The 20432-nt window shown below is 39.2% G+C and overlaps 1 protein-coding gene across 1 annotated transcript in view; it reads right to left on the bottom strand.

The window, feature by feature from the left end:
* Window positions 1-20432, bottom strand: part of RELN (reelin) — a 475654-nt gene that overhangs the window by 26569 nt on the left and 428653 nt on the right. The window contains exons 52-58 of the mRNA XM_005862985.2: window positions 11038-11178; window positions 9537-9714; window positions 7596-7789; window positions 5753-6009; window positions 5119-5273; window positions 3928-4142; window positions 1584-1761 (exon numbers count right to left, since the gene is read on the bottom strand). Coding sequence (XP_005863047.1) covers window positions 1584-1761; window positions 3928-4142; window positions 5119-5273; window positions 5753-6009; window positions 7596-7789; window positions 9537-9714; window positions 11038-11178 — 1318 coding nt within the window. The remainder of the gene's footprint in view (window positions 1-1583; window positions 1762-3927; window positions 4143-5118; window positions 5274-5752; window positions 6010-7595; window positions 7790-9536; window positions 9715-11037; window positions 11179-20432) is intronic.

The following is a 20432-nucleotide window of genomic DNA, read 5'->3' as shown; positions in this document are numbered from 1 at the left end:
CCTTTTTAAGAGAGTTATCTAGTTGCTATCTTATTGTGTCGTTGAAGTGATTTAAATAGATCCTCTTCAGACTTATAACATGATCATCTCTATTGTTAAAGATGTGTAGTCATATGTGAACCTTACCTCGCTGATGTTAGCAAATCAATGAATTTTAAAAATGGAGGTTTACATGTAAGGACACTAGTCTGAAGACATGTATTGTTAACCATGGAAACCCTCATTAGAAAGATTTGAATAGAATGCATAATATAGATTTGCACAATTTCTAATCCATCTGAAGAATGCTAATGAAATTTGAATGTCATGAAAGAAACTAGATTTTTTTTTAGTTTATTCATTTCTTGTGACTATGTTTCTTATGTTATAATACAGTATTTATGTACTTTACTCCAGACAGTCTGATGTATTTGTGAATTGGGTAAATTGTACTAGACCTTGATCTAAGAAACCTATGACATTTTTTAGTTTCTATCCAAAGGATTTATTTCCTGGGGGCCCCCAAAGAACATTGTATAAATTATTAGTCTCACATGTAAGTGGGTTCTTTTTAAAAAAATATATTTTATTGATTTTTTTTACAGAGAGGAAGGGAGAGGGATAAAAAGTTAGAAACATCGATCAGCTGCCTTCTGCACACTCCCTACTGGGGATGTGCCCGCAACCAAGGTACATGCCCTTGACTGGAATCGAACCTGGGACCCTTGAGTCCGCAGGCTGACGCTCTATCCACTGAGCCAAACCGGTTAGGGCTGTAAGTGGGTTCTTAAGTCAGGGCCTATAATTCGAGTCCATGCTCCATCAGGGACTTTGACATTACCTTCAGAGTGTGAGTCAAGTAGCAGTTGGGCCCAGAGAATCCTGGATCACAGATGCACTGTTCCTTTAAGCAATCTCCATGGCCCCTGCAGTTGTCCAAGCATCCAGGGCCCAGGTAAAAATTATCGATTGCCCACTGCATATCTGAGTACTTTTGATAGAACCTAAACCTTACTGGACTGTTAGCAACACAAAAGCAGAGGAGTGAGAAACAAACGTTAACTTTATTCAGGTTCATTTTCCTGCGTGTGCATTCAGTGTGCAAGAGAAAAAACATTTAAGACACTCTGAGAGTATGAAATGGATTAATAAAAAATGTTTTCTGACTGTCATTATATATTTCTTTCTAGTCATGGAACTTTAGTTTCATTTAAATTTTATAACAGATGAGCAAACTTGTAAAACACAATGAAAACACAGCGAAATCTCTATTTCAAGCAATAGGAGCATTTTAAAACACAAAGTTATTTAAAACATTGCATATGAACTTGAGTCCAGTGATTGCATCACAATTTAGATTCATTAATTGCATTTCTGAAATTGTGCAGAAGGGGAGCAAATCCTATCAGCTGCCTCCTGCACACTCCCTACTGGGGATGTGCCCGCAACCAAGGTACATGCCCTTGACTGGAATCGAACCTGGGACCCTTGAGTCCGCAGGCTGACGCTCTATCCACTGAGCCAAACCGGTTAGGGCTGTAAGTGGGTTCTTAAGTCAGGGCCTATAATTCGAGTCCATGCTCCATCAGGGACTTTGACATTACCTTCAGAGTGTGAGTCAAGTAGCAGTTGGGCCCAGAGAATCCTGGATCACAGATGCACTGTTCCTTTAAGCAATCTCCATGGCCCCTGCAGTTGTCCAAGCATCCAGGGCCCAGGTAGAAATTATCGATTGCCCACTGCATATCTGAGTACTTTTGATAGAACCTAAACCTTACTGGACTGTTAGCAACACAAAAGCAGAGGAGTGAGAAACAAACGTTAACTTTATTCAGGTTCATTTTCCTGCGTGTGCATTCAGTGTGCAAGAGAAAAAACATTTAAGACACTCTGAGAGTATGAAATGGATTAATAAAAAATGTTTTCTGACTGTCATTATATATTTCTTTCTAGTCATGGAACTTTAGTTTCATTTAAATTTTATAACAGATGAGCAAACTTGTAAAACACAATGAAAACACAGTGAAATCTCTATTTCAAGCAATAGGAGCATTTTAAAACACAAAGTTATTTAAAACATTGCATATGAACTTGAGTCCAGTGATTGCATCACAATTTAGATTCATTAATTGCATTTCTGAAATTGTGCAGAAGGGGAGCAAATCCTTGGACAGAGCCTTGTCAGTATGCACACAGTCCTCAGGTGATTGGAAACAGAAACTTCTGAATTCCCCAAAGATAATCAATATTCTCAGAGTAACTATGCTAATTAGAAAACAAATTTGAAAGGGTTATATTAAAGGACATTTTCCTGAGATTTTAATTTCATCATTGTTCTTCTCTGCCTTCTGGGAAAAATACAAACCTCATAACTAACCTTATATTAAAATACTCCACACCATGTTGGTGTAAAGAGTCCAAAGCCCAGGAGGGAACTTTTTGGGGTGATATAGACATTCTACCTTGGTTCATGTGGTGGTTACATGGGTTACAAAATGGTAAGAGCTCACTGCACTAAACAATTAAGATATGTGCATTTTACTGAATGTAAGTTGTACTTCATTATAAAAAAGAAAAGAAAGAACAGGAGGGGGAAAATGAGGAAGGATGTGTGGTGGCTTCCCAGCATGCATTTTACCCCAGATGAGTCAGATGAGATAATCTTCGTAATATAATTGCCTTAACTATTGACTGAGTCAGGAAAGGGCATTCTTGAGTTTATTTGTACCAATGGGATGCAAGGAGATGCTTGCTCTGGTTCTCTTTGAAAGAAAAGCAACTCTCTTTCTTTCCCATTGAACATAGGTAAGAATGCATTCTGCTCCAGTTTTCTGAAAATCATCTATGCTCAGGGAACCAGCCTGAAGACTGAGTGTGGCCAATGTGTGGACAGTGGAACAAAGTGTAAGAGTTAAGAGTAAGAGTAAGAAATAACAATGTCCTTGAACACTGTTACTGTGAATCAACTAATCCTAGCATCCATTTATCTTTGGATTATTTTCATTACAGACATAATATATTTCTTTTTTTAACTGAGCCCATTTGAATTGGCTCTTCTGTTACCAGCAGCTGAAAGTATCCTGATTTGGCTTCCTATTATGTTAACTGACCAAGCCCTTTAGATTTGTTACTGAAAACTGTGAATGCTTATGTAGTAAATGATATCTATAAACAATGGAAAAGCGATGTGTAAGCACCTTATGCAAAAGGCTCTATGTATTCTGGGTATATATCATAACTATTTTATGAGAAAGTTTTTCATTTAGCCACGCGCTATGATTCATATGATGAAGGTTCACCGATCATTTTCTTTAATGTATCTTTTTTCCTAATTTTACAGTTGAAGAGAAATCTTTTGGAATTGCCTTAAATTAACTTATCCACAGACTTTTCAGAGAACAGTTTAATCATCTTGGCTCACGACTGATCCAGACTAATTACTTTTCACTGCGGGTACAGAATATAATGCTTTGATAAGAGAAAAATGAAACCTACAAACCATACTTGTACAAATAGCATGAAGAGTTAGGATTTGTACAAACAGCATAATGAGTTAGGATTTTGCTCCTGGCTTTGTCTATCATGGATTGACAAGGCCGTAATGAGGAAAGCGTATGATGTGTGGTGGACCACAGTCTACAGGTCTGTAAGGTAACATAGACCTTCTCAACTGGCTTCCAGGCCATCACTATTGCTCTGTCCCCATTTGCAGACACTGAGGTATGGAACATGAAAGGGCCTGCCACGGCCCATCTTGACAAGTCTGAGAATTACAATTTGAGGTCTCCTTGACGTAGCCATTCATGAGGTCACCAATTTAGAGAGCCTTTAGAGTTAGGGAGGAAGACAGCATCTTACTCACAATCACACAGACTCTCAGGCTCAACCAGGGTCCCTAATCTACTCCTGGATGGTTGGAATCAGGCTTTATTTTAATTTTCGACTTACTTTCCCACTAAGCTTTCAGGGAGGGGGTAGGTGATCCTTTTCCATCCTTTCGTTGGAAAGAATACAGATGGCTGAGAAACACTTCCAGAGCATTTTGGGTCTGCAGGTAAGCACTGAGGGACCAGATAATTCCAGCTCACTCCAAAGTCAGTAGAATACTGCACATGAATTTGATTTTGAGCAACTTTTTCAGATACTTTACATCCAACAGAGATCTAATAAACAGAAAAGCAAGCTTGTTAATATATTAAACCCATATTACATTTCTACTCTAAGGACTTGGCACAAAAAAGTTGCTGATCATTTGATAGACATTGCACCACATCTATCCTGTATTTTCAGGTTCAGTCCTTGTTCTGCTGATGCGTGGGAAAGTTGACATGGTTGCTCCAGGTGACAAGTTATAGAAAGTGCCAAATATATTGGACAGGGAGTTTGGAAAGAAACTGAAACCGGTGCTTTTGCCATGGTTGGCTGATTGCCTGGGGAGGCCTGGGCCCTCTTACAAATTGTTGTTTGTTGTGCTAATGGTCTGGCGCTTCCCTTTGGCAGAATGCTGACCTAGAAGGATTGTTAACAGCTTTACCAAGTTTACTATTTTGTTTTACAATTTATGACTCTCAGTAAATCACTTTCAACTACAAGTAAGACATAATGAAGTGATAACAGAAGGTACTTTGATGGAGGTAGCCACAATGTAGTATTTGTTGCTAATATCGTGCAGCTAAGGTAGACAGAATAAATTGGTTGACATAAAATCCTGGCCGAAATTGATGTTATTAATGCTATTCATGCCTTTGTTTCCCATAATTTTCTTTCTTTAGAAACATTAACATGCTCTTGTAAAAAAAGTAGACATAACCATACTAACTTTAATCTTTTTGTATCGGAAAAGATTGCTAGTTGGAATCAGTATCCTACATATTTATCAACATTTGCACTATTAGTATTTAACCCTGAGCAGAAGCACATTTACTCTTATGAAAGGTTCATCCTGAAATAGTGCAGAAGTAAAGTACATTAGGTCATTAAGTTATATATAGTTGCATTGTATACCTTAATATTAAATTTTATATTTCAAAGTATATATTAAGTCAATGAAATAAATAATCTTTGTCTCTACAGTTGCTTTTTCATTTTTACATTGCTAGTATATGGCTACTTGTGTAATCAAGACCATAACATTTTCACCTTGAATTGCATGATCCAGTTGTCAGTGGGAGTCAAGTCGTGAGTCACTGCGTACACTTCTCTCCCATCATGACTGCCACAAATCATGACACCATCAGGGGAGTCACAGAATCTTTCCACTGTACAATCATCATGGAATAGCCAATGCTCACTCACTTAAAAAAAAAGGATGAAAATTTCATGACAAAAATACTTGAGGCAAATTTTCATTGTGCTACTCCTACTGGAATAAAGTGAAAAGCAAGACCTTGGACATTCTCTGAAACATGAATCACAAATGCATCTCACATGTAGCAAAACTAAACATTTGTCTCTTGATATTAAAACAAGTGACCAGGAAATGTTGGCTTTCTACCCAAAGTTAGAAAACAGAAACAGAAATGAAAATAAAATATCCTATTAACAAAATTATAGAATGTTATTTAATAAAAACATACTTGATGGCTTGAATGAAAGAAAATATTTAGTTATAATGTAAAGTAGGAAGATTGAGGGATTAAAAAGGGTGATACCCTTTCTCTGTTTCTATACCTTTTGGGAATCTGTAAAAGGTTTCATAGTCTACTCTTTTGAAAAGACCCAAATCCAAATTGCATTTCCACTGGATTTTTATTCAGCATTATGAAAAATGTACCTGCAGTTTTATCCTCCATAAACATGTCAAAAGCAATTCTCCCGACAGGGCCAGCATCTGCTGGGGAGCGTTCGTGCTGGGGCACTGGGGCGCTGCTGAAGGTGTCCAGCATGACTGTCCTCTGGTCAGCAGAGCCTGAGATGAGGACATTATCAATGGCCCAGTCGTTCTGATCCAGGCCATCATGTCTCGGCTGCCACCAGCGGAAGCGAGTAGCAATCTCTTTAGCATCAGGAGGGAGAAGGATATTCACGAATCTGTAAGAAAATGATGGTGGGGGTGGGGGGAGTTTTGTCAAAGGTCTCACATAAGTAAAAAAGTAATTTACAACCGTGTCACATAGTGAGTGAGGACATTGACTAAAATAATTTTTAAAAACCACGATGAACTGACTTGATCTTATGAAGTCTCTCCAGTCACTAAATTAGGGAAACAGAATGCGAACAATTCAAGTATCCCTGAACTATCACCTTACTGGACTGCCCCTGGGCTGCCTTAGAAGGACTCCACAATTTTCTGCTTGCCTGGGATCTGCAGACCTAGAGTATATGCACTTGGGGAGACATAAGCCAGTTGACTTTTTTTTTAAATGTCACCTTGGAGCTAATTTCATCTGTTTCCTTCTCCTGGCTCCTTGATTTCATTCTACTCCCAACGAATACCAGCAATTTGCTCAAAATATGCACACTAGATTGTGGCAGGACGTTTGGACTCTCAGCCTGACAGTACCAGGCTGTAAGTAATTGCTTTATTAGTTGCATGTGGTTTGACATTGACTTTGTCTTTACGTGTTGTACTAAGAACTGCTGAGTGAGAACCATGGGCTAATGAGCCCAGCACGCCACCCCTGACTCAGCCACCAAGGACAGACATGGAAGAACATGGCTCCACCCTCCAACATGAACCTTAACCAGCGAGAAATCAGTTCTGAAATACCCCTTAGTCACAATTACGCATTTAAACCCCAGGGATATGTGAAACCCTTTCAAACTTATATTCACAACTCATAAAGTCTGTTGAGGAAAATAATTTCCTGAGGTTTATTCTCCTCTGCATAAAATCTCACTTTTAATCCATGCTAACTTACCTCCCTTTACTCTTAATATTAGTGCTCTAGGACAGGGCCAGGGCTACTCAGGGTTTTTAAATAAGGAGTTTAAAACTAGAGTCTAGGATTCTTAAGGATATTTACATTTTATTGTGTTTATTTTCTAGCCCCCCCAATTCTCTAAAATGGAATGAACCTATATAAATAAGTATTTTTTCTGTTTTCATTTTCCCAAAATGCTGTTGAACTTATCACAGTCTCATGAATATATATGGGTTTTTTTTGTACTGGGTCTATTCATTATTGGTACTGTACTTTATCTTATTCTGGGATTTGAAAACTAGTTGGTCTTAAAAACCCAAACCAGCCCTAACTGGTTTGGCTCAGTGGATGGAGCATCGGCCTGTGGACTCAAGGGTCCCGGGTTCGATTCCGGTCAAGGGCATGTACCTTGGTTGCGGGCACATCCCCAGTGGGGAGTGTGCAGGAGGCAGCTGATCGATGTTTCCCTCTCACAGATGTTTCTAACTCCCTCTCACTCTCTCTATCCCTCTCCCTTCCTCTCTGTAATAAAAAATCAATAAAACATATTTTAAAAAACAACAACAAAAAAACCCCAAACCAGCTGTTTATCCATCTCAAAAACCTCACCTTCATGTCGGTTGGTTTCAGAGGCATCCTTTACTGATGGATAATGTCAAGGTCCCCATAAGTCCCCGTGATTGATTACTGGCAGGGCTCAACAAGAATCTTTGCTAATCATACTTGTTATTAGAGATAAAAGAAAATACAAACCCAGGTTTGCTGTACTGGTCATAGAAAATTTCCATTAGCAGGTTCCAGGTGATGCCTCCATTGACAGAATATTCCAAGAGGACCCCTTGGTTACGGCTGTTTGGTGGAATCAGGCATCCATACATGAAGTAAAATTGGATAAACTCGGCATTGGTGAGGTTTAGATCCACGGTGACTAACAGTCGACTGCAACCCTAAGGAAAAGCAGAATGGAACAGACAGCGATAAGGAATCGTGATGGCATGTTATTGGTTTTCTCTGGCTTCCACCCCTTTTGTTTTTCTTTTATAATACAAGTCACATAGTATTATAATACCCATTTTATTCATCTCTCCTAGCTCCTAGCATGGCTTCTAGCACACAATAGGTACTCAGCAAATATCTGCTGAACTTTGAAGTTTCTGTATTAGAACTTACAAAGGGCAATGTATCTAAGAAGATTCTCTTCTATTTTCTTATAAGCATGATGAGAGCTGGAATTAAAGTAGCTGTTCTATGTTTTTTATTAAACATTTCCCAGTTATTCATAGACATTTATTATAATTGAGATAATAGTTGTAGTGCTTTTTATTTAAACTTTTATACCTGATTTGAATGTCACCAATATTAATTCATTAATGTAGATAGGTAGAGATTTCATGGTTGAACATATGAGGAAAACGAGGCCCCTTAGTGTTCCACCTAAGCTAGGAAGAGTATTGTGAACACACACTGCATTCCTAGTCAGTGTGGTTGGTTAAAAAAATCCTATATGCGGTATGTCCTCTTGTTACTCTTGGGCCTAAACACTGAATATAAATAATGTACTTCATTGGCACAAAAGCAAACTCAAAGGTAGGGCATGATAGGGAAATAAAGAACTGACAGTAAATTTATAATTTTTTTTTAAAAAAGAGAGTAGAATAGGGGAAGGAAAGGGGAGAGACAGAGAGATAGAGAGAGAGAGAGAGAGAGAGAGAGAGAGAGAGAGAGAGAGAGAGAGAGAGAGAGAGAGAGAGAGAGAGAGAGAGAGAGAGAAAGAGAGAGAGAAACAACGATGTGAGAGGGACATATCAATCGATTGCCTCCCTCACAGGCTCTGCACGGGCACAGGGATCAAACCTGCAACCCAGGTATGTGTCCATGCTTGGGAATCGAATCTGTGACTCTTTGGTGCATGGGCGGATACTCTAACCAGTCAGGGCTGAATTTATAATAAAAAAATTCAATTGCCTGTGAGGGGTATTTAACTATGGTATTGGAGAAATACTATATTTTAAAAATATATTTTTATTGAGAGGAATAGAGATAGGACCATCTCGATCAGTTGCCTCTTGTACCCTCCCTCCAGCTGGGGATTGAGCCCAGCCGGACGAGAAATACTGTTTTTAAACAAGTCATCTTTGGCAGCAATGTAGGATGAGTATAAATTTCTAAAAGAAATTTTCTAATATTGCTGCTGTCATTCAGAAAATAATTTGCTATAAATACAAGTATCTAGTAATTACTGACAATTATTCTTTCTTGGATAATTTACATAAAGGATTAATAGTTATTAACAAATTCAGGAAACATTGAAACTCATTTTCTAGATTTTGGCTCCTTAATTCCAAAATCTGTTGCAAACTCAAGAGTTTTCAGTTAGAGCATCATCAAGATGGAAGACCCTCACACATTGTGCCAGCACTCTCCCAGGATAGAAATTAAACATATGTACTTAAATATGCCTCGTGCTGGCACTGCCCTGCATAATTAAATTGTCTCAGCTGATTTGTGATAGGAAAATGTTGGAAATAATTAGTGTATGCTGCTATGTATAAAGTGGCAAGTTCAGATCTGGGCTGTGCATTTTGAATGCACAACTCTGTATCTTGATCTGCCAATTAAACCTTAAAGGAGATGCAACCATTTGGGGGAATCTCAGAGGATGCAGAAATGATTAACTAGTAGCCAACCACTCACCCCGCTGAAATGAAGAGCCATTCCTGAAGCCACAGCTCCACACACGGTGCTTAATTTCCCTCCATTCACAGTAAGCCAGTTCTGGTTGGATGGAGCTCGATTGAAGTTGTCTTTGAGTTGAGTTGGAAGGGAGGTCTCAGGCTCATCACAGTACAGGCCACCCCACTGCTCATCACAGCTGGGTGCAGAGAAAGAGACAGGAAAAGTCAACATCAAACATAGCCCTGCACAAGTGTGTGCTCAAATTAGTGAAGCCGAACCTTTTCCCCATCCATGATGATGAAAGGTTACTCATCTTCACAGAGCTTGCCAGAACTCACCTCCTCTCCATAAGAGTGCTTTAAGTTAAAAATAAGCTGTGGATTAAATGCCTCTAGGCTTTCTTAAAGTAATGGCATGGATTTATAGGTGGAGAGAAAGAAGCAACTTCAAAAAATTTACTAAAGCCCTGTCTCTATGTGGCACAGTTCTGGATGGCTGATGAACAGCTGCAGATGCCAAACTAAACTGGTAGGCCCTAACAATTTACAGAACTGGTCTTTTTAATAGAGCCTTTGGGCCAATTGGGAATCCAAGAAGCCATGTTTCTAACAGCAGAAGGTACTTTGAACAGCATCTGACCTTTTTGACCAAAGGACTGACTTCTCTGTTCCATGTGGGAGGAAATATGAATTCAGAACTGGGAGGCTCAGGAGTCTCAGAGATGATTCTGGATATGGGTCAGATCATTAAACAAAAGAAAGACTTCCCAGGTGTGTGGAGATTAGTGGAGAAGGCACTATGAATTCTCTCTTAGCATCCTCAATTTATCAAACAGTATAATCTTTGAAAATAAAGCACAGAGGCCTGTAGTACAACACACACACACACACACACACACACACACACACACACACACACCTACCTCGTTTAGATCCTTCCAAAGATGCCAAGGCACACACACACACACACACACACACACACACACACACCTCGTTTAGATCCTTCCAAAGATGCCAAGGATCTCTAAGAACAAAGTAACAGGCCTCTCCATCAAATATATACCTGGTAAATTGGTCAGGTATTTATGTACTTTCTTTAGCAAACAGCATGGGAAGACCAATTAAACCACAGTAATGTATATCATTACATATATTCAGACCTAAGTGAGGAAAATACTTAATGATGTATTACTTTTGGTCAGAACATATGAAACCCCTGCTCTTCTTTTAATGTCTATTTCAAGGTTCTGGTGTATCACAGAAACACAGAAGGAAATAAAATCAGTCAATTATAATTCAGCTTTCTCCTGACAAGAGAGCTATTGTTCAGTTCCTAATCTTCAAGCAAGAATGAAGATACAGTTGCCATAAACCCTGTAGTTAGCTCAGCATCAGATTTTAGGACAAATGTATAACCTAAGGGAGCTTGGGAATGACTAATAAACCAGTTTCAGAAAAATCTCCTGGCTGGAATGTGAGTCAGGAACTTTCTACAGAAGGAAGAGAACACATCTACTTACACACAGTTTCCTTGGATGCACCTCCCATGGCCACTGCACATGTCTATGCAGCCATCCCCGATATAGACATTATCTATCGCCCATGTCTGCTGCTTGTCAAAAGGAGCTGGTTGATGCCAACGGAAACGAGTGGCTTGGGACCTTTGAAGAAAGAGAGAATTATAACGAAGGGTGTGGTGAAAAAGGCGGGTTCTGGTGTGTTTGAACAGGTGCACGGAGGAGGGTAACACAAATGCATGGATATCCCCACTTGTGTTCCGAAAAGAGCATTCGTCATGGCAGTGTTCTATGCAAAAGTGGTTAACAAAACCAAACCAAACTGAACTGCAAAAGCTTGAGAATATATTTTGGGCCAATGATCTTTATAAGCCTTGTAAAAACAGACTAAAACAGAAACTAAAACTAATCCTAAAACCAATAGTTTCAAGGGAACGGTGAGCCCTGAATTTTGTGTGGGGGCCACTGTGGAGTGACTCGGGTCTGCAGATAACTTATATTTGCAAATTAGAAAAAGATGCCACAACCCCTCTGCATTTGACTTAGGAAGCAGGCTATGAGTTGAACTTCAACTCCTACTTGCTCCCGAAGGCCAGATACTTGGGCATACTGGTCCACCTCACACAGCATTCGTGAGGAATTTTCACATGCAAGTCTTAAGACTGTAGGAGTGCAAATCAGAGGGATCAGTGAAATCCTGGATAACTGAACAGATAAAAGAGAGAGGGTTATAAATAAGACTAGAATTATTTTATATTGATTTAAATGCAATATAAATAAAACCAAATTAGACATTCTCCCATTTCAGAAGTAGAAATATATTTGCAGAGTTGTACAGTTTTGGGGAGTGTCTTGTTCAGAAACACAAACCTATGTTTTCAGAGACACTAGGTGGCAGTAAAATCCAAAAAATGCCTGAGGCTCAAGTGAGTTTGAAACAGAGGAAATGATTAGCCAGAGCAAGTTTTGTTTTATGGACTCAGATATGTTTGTCATTAACAGATTGAATCACTTGACTGAGATATATCTGTGTCAGGCAGGGCAAAAGACCAACAACAAACAGCAAGGTTTTCGTATTTTCTAACAGAAAACATTTCTATTAAGTTTAGGAAATAGAAAAGAAACAGATCAGAACTAAAATCTTCACACTGAAAATAAATAGTTCAGTTCGATATTTGTTTCCTGAGCATCTATGCACAGACAGATTTCTCCACAATCCTCTTGCTCATCAGCCCCCATATGTCATTCCCAGCAGAGAAGTATCTACCTAATTCCCTGTTATCACACATCCTATTGCATTTAGCTTCAACCCCAAACTCCTCCTTGGCCCATGAGGCTCCACATGAGCTAGTTCCTCATCCTGGCTACTCACTCTGGAACATGGCCCCTTCTCTCAGTTATTGAAGCTCACTGATCTCCCACTTCTGCCTGCATATTTTCCCTCTCTCTGCCAGATTAATCCCTGTGTGGCCTTTGGGTCTCAGAGGAAATGCCAGGTACTCATAGAGAAATTTTTCTTTGTGATCCTTTTAAAAATTACATTTATTCTACAGCAAACTGTTCTTTTCCTTTTATAGTATTGACCAAAACTGTAGTCCTATGATTATTTGCATATGTATTTCTTAAATGTCTGTCTCCTCCTCAGAAAAGGAAGTTATAAGGGAGCAGGGTTAATTCCTTTTGTTCAACATTACACACTCGAGGTACAGTGTTTAGCACTTAGTAGGTGCTCTATAGGTGCAGGGAGTTGGTATCCAGGGGCTGCATTCTCACAGGAAATTACGTGAAGAAGGCCCCTGCAGTTGTGCAACTCTGCTGATCACTTAATTTTTAGTGACTAAGTTTATGAATAGCCATGCCTGTTAATGCTCCGCAACATCTTATAAACAACATAGTGGAATATTGTATTTCCAGAGCACATCATCGCTTGGATTCTGATAGCAAGTCAAAACTTATACTGGTCTATTTCTTCTGTCTTTCTTTAGACCATAAGCTTCTGAAGGGCAGGGAATATCTCTGTATTCCTTCGGGAAATATTGCTTTATATCTTCAGTGCTTATAGATAGTAGGCAAGTAATGGAATTTCCTTGTTTTCCTAATATTTTATATATGCTTCACCAAAGCCCTCTCACCTTGCATTAAAAGTACCCTTTTATGTGTAATTTCCTCTGTTAGATAATTCTCCTTACTTATCATGTTATTGTTGGTGACATCTATAGATTGGGCTTCAAAAACAGTTACTGAAAGGATATTAAGTTAACAGCAATAAAGATGGTCAGGAAAATGAAATAAGAGAGGTCTTATAGACGGGTAGGCAGGGGCTGGGGGTCAGTGTGGAGGGGCAGTGGTTTGATGTTGAAGGGGAAGGAGAATTTCCTTGCCATTGGGAGGTGGCATGGGCTGCCTAGCAGTGGTGGCTTTCTAATCACTGGTTGTGTTTAATCAGGCTGGGCAGCCACTTAACAGAGAGCTTGTACATAAATTTAAGAGCCAGGTGCGCCCTAGCTGGTTTGGCTCAATGGATAGAGCACTGGCCTGCGGACTAAAGGGTCTCGGGTTCGATTCCGGTCAAGGGCACATGCCTGTGTTGTGGGCTCGATTCCCCAGTAAGAGGCCTGCAGAAGGCAGCCAATCAATGATTCTCTCTCATCGATGTTTCTCTCTCCCTCTCCCTTTCTCTCTGAAATCAATAAAAATATACACTTTAAAAAAAGAGCCAGATGCATTGTGGGGATTGATAGCTTTTATGGGAACCTCTAACCATGACATTTTCAAATAAGGGTTCTGATCTATACTCTGGTACCAGTAAATTCTATGTCCTCGGAGAGTAACTTAACATATATAATGAGAGGGTTAAAGTAGATGATTTTAAAGGTCCCATCTCAAATGTGATTTTATATCCTTGGGAATAACAAAGAATAACTAGTAATTATGTACCCACAAAACAGGCGTACATACTCTAGCCAATGTCATTGTATAAGAAAAGGGAACACATTCACTAAGAGGATGAATTGGAATAGAAATTAAAAATGAAAGTCTGGGAGTGAATTTTCCCTTTCCACCGAAGACTGAGTCTCCCTCCCTGGCTGAGCCAAAACACCAAAGTTACCTCCCTGGAGCAGAGAGAAGCAGGCCAGCTCAGGCCAGGGCAGACGGGCACAGAGCAGAGCAGACCAGCACCGCAGAGAGGAGCAGACCAGCAAAGCACAAAGCAGACTGGCAAAGCAGAACAGAGCAGACCAACAAGGAGCAGAGCAGAGCTGTCCAGCCACAGAGGGGCCTGGCCCCAGGGCTGCCTTACAGCTGCGCTATCACAATTGAGCTGTTCTACAGCCCTGCAGCCATGAAAAAACCCACATGTCTGGAAGTTGAAATGCCAGGACATTTTGTTCCCAGTCCTCTCACAGCTCCACTGTGTCAAGGGGCCAAACCACTGATGTTTATGGGCTGACACTTACCCACCCATACAACTAGGAAATGCTGCTTCCCACCTCCCAAGGGTGTTGTGATAATTAATTAGTTCGTGTTTTCCACGACCTACGAGTATCTGAAGTCCCTTGGCAGGTGTCATCATTTATCCTGAAGCTTTTTTATAATGACAGCCACCACCAGCTGCTGCTTCTTGGCGTTGGGAGGAAAATAGCCCGTAACAGATTTCTCCTTTTTATTTTATATCCTTGAAATGTCTTGCCTTGCTCCTTTTCTGAATTTACATCATTTCCTCTCCATCTATAGCACATAGCAAGTGCTCCTAAGTACCATTTAATAATTAAATATCCACTGGTAAGTAGTTAAAATGTCCCTGTCAGTAGCATGGTTTCCATCACTGCCCTCCCTGGGAACCTTTCAGCAAACCTTTCCTACACCTTCAATAGGTTTCCACACACATTGCAGAGTCGGAATCTGCTCTTTTCTGCCAGACGGCTCTATCTATGAAGTCCTTGTCGTCATCACCATCAGGAGAAAAAGCCCTTGATAGGCCCATACATATTTTTTTCTAATCTTTTCACTATTCCCTGATGTTTCCTTTACTCTCAAAGAGTTACATAAATTACTTAGAACTAGAAACCATAGCTCAATACTCTACTCTACCAACAAAGAAGTTGAAAATTACTTAGAACTAGAAACCATAGCTCAATACTCTACCAACAAAGAAGTTGAGGGTGAGTGCCCAAATTACACCGATCCACTCACAAAACTGAGACAAGGCAAGGATCTCTTGGTTTATTATTACTTTGTATTCTCATTCAGTAAATCCCTCAAAACTCTATCTCAATCCCTACAGAATAATCCCACATCTACCATGACCCCAACATATGAATGACTGTTTAGCTACTGGAGGCAATGTGTATTGCTGCTGTATGTATGCACATGTCTATTCATCGTGACTTTTGCAAGTCAATGTCAGGGCTGAAGCCTCTGACCCTCTGGTTTGAGTTATGGGCTATGCAATGTCTGTCCCATTTCAAAACCTTATCCAAGATCCTGTCATTATATTTGGCATAAAATTTCCTCAATTAGCCTATATTTGTGTTAGACAAAAGTTGAGAATATTCCAAAGAAGACATATAAATGACCAATTAATGCATGAAAAGATGCTCAACATCATTAGTCATTAGAGAAATTGAGATCAAAACCACAATACGATACAACTTCATACCCACTAGGATGACTATGATAAAAACACAGCAATAACAAGTGTTGACAAGGATATAGAGCAATCTGAACCCAAATACACTGCTAGTGGGAATGTAAAATGGTGTAGCTGTTGTCACTTTCTCAAAACGTTGAACACAGTTACCTTATGATCCAGCAATTCCACTCATAGGTGTATAACTGGGAAAAGCATAGGTCAGATAAACTGAACACAGGGTCACAGCCATGACCCACAGACAAGAGCTAGAGAAAAAATAGGCTCGCCCTAACCGGTTTGACTCAGTAGATAGAGCGTCAGTCTGCGGACTGAAGAGTTCCAGGTTCGATTCTGGTCAAGGGCATGTTCCTTGGTTGCGGGCACATCCCCAGTGGGGAGTGTGCAGGAGGCAGCTGATCGATGTTTCTCTCTCATCGATGTTTCTAACTTTCTATCCCTCTCCCTTCCTCTCTGTAAAAAAAATCAATAAAATATATTTTAAAAAAATAGGCTCTGGCATTTTTAGGTAACACTGATCTCACCATGAATGAATGTCATTTAATTTTCCTTCCTCCTAAATGTCTCATTAAATACACTGAGGTCTGAAAACTGGCATGAGAGGAGAAAGTGTCTGGACTACAGGTTATGACCCCAAGCATGTGATAAAGGTAAAGTACCCTCATAAGGTGACCTAGATCCTTCATGATAACTTTCTGGAACTAGGGCGGAAAGCGCATTAGAGTTAGCAATAGAAGAATGTAAGTGAGCCACCCCGCATGGCCTTTCTTCCTAGAAAGAGAGCAAATGGGGGACTTTGGTATAATCCTGGTTCAGACACTGTCTGTGTGTCTGTGGGGAAAATCAAATAACCTTCCTGCGTCTGAGTCCTCATCTTAAAAGACAGGCAGGGGGATTCCGGTTAAAGGAGACTTAAGAGGTATATCAACCAATTATATTGATTTGTATCCTAGTTTGAAAAAAAAACTATAACAGGTCTTACGAGACAAACAGGGACATCTGAATATTGAATACTGAGTAAGTATTGAATAAAAAATTATTAAATTGTAGTGTAATAATGGTATAACAATACGTTCTTTAAAAAGTCCTTCTTAGAGATATACTAAAACATTTACAGTTGAAGTGATATAATGTCTGGTATTTGCTTCAAGATAGGGGTGGGAGTGAGTGGTGCTATTGATGAAACAAGGTTGGTCCTGAATTGATAATTGTTGAAGCTGGGGGGTGATTATGTGGAAGTATAGTTTACTATTCTCTTCAATTTTGTATGTTTGGATGTAAAATAGATAAACATGAGCCAAAAATAATCTGTGGTCCCTTCATACTCATCAAAAAATGATAATATTTTGATTGGATGATTATAATAAAAGAGAAGAGATATCCTTTTTTGATAAAATAAGGTTGTATTATTTTTGCTGATAATTATAATAGTAATGATAATAAAAACTACAGTTTTGAGTAAGCCCACTGAGGCATCAAATCCACTGGTCCATCCTTCAAATGAAGGGAACTTCCTATAACTTACAAAATACATTCTCAATGCAGAATTACTTATATTTGTTAAAACAATCTTAACAATTCTGAAGAATCCACACATAGCAATATGTACAAAGTACAGCCAAATTTCAAATTTCTCTAATAACACGTTAGCAACAAGGTCGACAACTGATAAAGCTTAGAGGGAATGCAGAATTTCTGGAAATAGTTTTAGTCTCTGTTGCAATATAAATATAAATAGATTTAATTTGTTTTAACATAACGACAAAATACGATTAATATATTCAGTATGTGAAAATCAATGGTACAATGGTTTATAGTAGACAAAATCATTTTATGTTCTGTAGTCCTGAATGACCAGCAGACATTTGGTCAAGTTATAGCAGCAAAGCTTAAAGTATCAAAATAATGCATTCGAAGATGGATAGGGAAGCGAAGTCCAAGGCTTCCTTGACTTCACAGAAAAATTTTAACAAGGTGTTCAGTCATATGAATGCTTGCCAAATGTCTTTCAAAAGATACTAAGTTGAACATAACAATGGAGGGAAATAAAAGAATACCAGGGTAAGTTTAAAGAATCTCCCCTTTAAAAAATAAACTTGTAATTCCCTTGAATATTTTCTCCACGGTGAACTCAGTAAATATTGGGCTTAGTTATCTGGTTTTCTTTGAATAAGACCTTTTCTTCATTTATAGTTATAATAGGTGGAAATATCATTGAAAATATCCTCCCTCCCTAAATTTATTTAACTGCAAAAAGCTATAGCCTCTTCCATCCCCATCTTATCACCCCAGTTACTCCACAATCTCCTAGCCCTTTTATGTGCTTATCACCTTCCCTTCAACTTCCTGCAAACATTAAGTAGCTTCCATGCTGTGGTTAAAACCACCTGGCTTCCAAAGTGTAGTTAATCTTTAAAGACTCTGGTATCAGCTAGGTCATTAGGGACAGTATAAGGGAGTGGATCATCTTCAAACTGTGACTTAAAATAGTCAAGTCACACCTGAGCCTTCCAGTGGCAGCTTCCCCCTCTACCTTTCTGGGTGGATTTGAGTTACCTGCCCTTCCACTGACTCACCCTGGTTCTCAGGTGACATTTCAAGAACCCAAGCCACTTGAGCCACCTGTTATTTTTAGTCTTGGGTTAGTAAAGGAGAGGAGGCAGATTCAGGTTAGGGGCTATGAAATTGATTTTGGCATCTTCCTATCTTATTTTCAGTTTCTCTCAAGAACTCCTAGCATTCTCCCTTCCTATGTCTCCTAGGACTATAACTCTCATGCAAGCAATAAAGATGTAGTACTAATACAGCGATTAAGCCCACGGGCTCTGGGGCCAGACAAGCTGTATTTATTTTTGGTGTCTTACTAAAACTGTTCTTTTGAAGGTCACTGACTAAATTTAGTAAATTTATTGTGAAACTTTTTTCTTCAGGATTTTCTTCCTGCTTTTCACTCTATTCTCACTGGCTTTTCAATATCATGTTATTCTGATTCTTCTTCTGCCTCCATGACTGCATCCTCCTGCTTCCTTTAATAGTCATTTCCACTCATTCTGCTATGAAATTTAGGTATCCTTTCTTTTCTTTTAAAATAATAATCTACATATATATTTTTAAATATGTTTTTTTTAAAATTGAGTTTAGAGAGAGAGGAAGGGAGAGAGATAGAGATAGAAACATTGATGAAAAAGAAACATCTATTGGCCTGCATGCCCCCTACCAGGGATCAAGCCCCAAACCCAGGCATGTGCCCTGACCAGGCATCGAACTGGTGACCTCTTGGCTAATGAGTGGACCCTTAACCACTGAGGGACACTGGCTGGGCTCTTTCTCTTCTTTTTAAATATTCTCCTATGGAGAGCTGATACAATTTTACAGCATTGCCTATCACCCTTATGATCATGCCTCCAAATTTATTATCTTTGCTTGTCCCCAATCTTTGTATCTCTGTCAAATGATTGTTTGCACTTGTATTTCCAGCAATATTACTTAATTCAGCATCAATTGATTAAATTTGCCATATTGTCCCTCCTGGAATAAACTTTAACTCTCTTCCCACTTCTTCTCACCACTCTTTCGGGTTTCAGACTTTAGAGTCACCTCTTGATGTGTGCAATTGAAGAAATTGTTACCGATTTTTATAGATTCTGTCTTTGAAATGCCGTATAGTATCTGCCTCATATCCTCCACGTTAGCCATAGCACGAGCCTTGTTATTTCATGTGCGGTCATTCTCACAATTCCTTGGCCACTTTCCTCTTACTCAAGTCTCTCTGTTCTCCCAACTTTTTTCCTTAGAAGAATATTCTCATCTCAAAACCCACCATAGTTAATTTTTCCTGTAAGTCTAAACTCATTTGCCTTGCTTCAAACTTGCTGTAAGTTAACCCAACTCTACTCACAAGTTTCCACACCTTCCAGACACGAACTCTCTGCTTCTATCAGCAACTCCTGTGCTTTACCCAGGCTCATGTGGCCTGTTCACACGGTTCCCAATTTAGAATATTCTTCTTACCCACTGAATTCTTAGCCATTCTTTGAGGGCCCCTTTCTTCCAAAAAACCCTCTCAAACTCTGGCATTGAACACTGTCTTTCCTTTCTTCATACCTACGGCATTTCCAGCCCATTCCTTAGTGAAGCTCTAACTTACACACAGCATGTATTATTTTTAAGTTGTTTATTAGGTATACTTCTCATTTTCCCCAATCATATTGTAAACTCCTACAGGAACTTAACATAGCATCCCACTGCAACCATGGGCTCACTTTGCTTAAGCTAATTTAGGAAGACTTCTTAATCTGACTGAAGTTTAAGTCTGACAATAAACAAGTGTGACAGGTGGTTAACTTATAAAAAATAAAAATGATTTATATTTTAATAAATGCTTACAATGTCTGAAACACTTCCATGCACGTTTACTCAATTTTCTTATGGTAAAAGTATTTCAATTTTTTCAGATAGGGAAACTGAAGCTGAGGAACATGAAATGACTTGCTTCAAAGCTTGCTTCAAAGCTGGAGCCTCCACTAAAGCACAATGTTTTCCATTCATTTTTTTTTGGTCTTCTAGGATGATCTAACTTAACCAGTGTATATGGGGAAGAATACACACTATGGTTCTATCTACCACAATTTATTAAGAACAATGTTCACATAGAACAATGTTTGCAGCAGAGTGTGATGTACCTTGTATTTAGTCTGTGTTCCCTTACCACTGAAAAGCACCGGCATGCCTTTAGTTCTACAATTCA

This window comes from Myotis brandtii, unplaced genomic scaffold (assembly GCF_000412655.1).
Source record: "Myotis brandtii unplaced genomic scaffold, ASM41265v1 scaffold17, whole genome shotgun sequence".
Lineage (NCBI taxonomy): Eukaryota > Metazoa > Chordata > Mammalia > Chiroptera > Vespertilionidae > Myotis > Myotis brandtii.
This window is presented reverse-complemented; position numbering and strand designations above follow the sequence as displayed.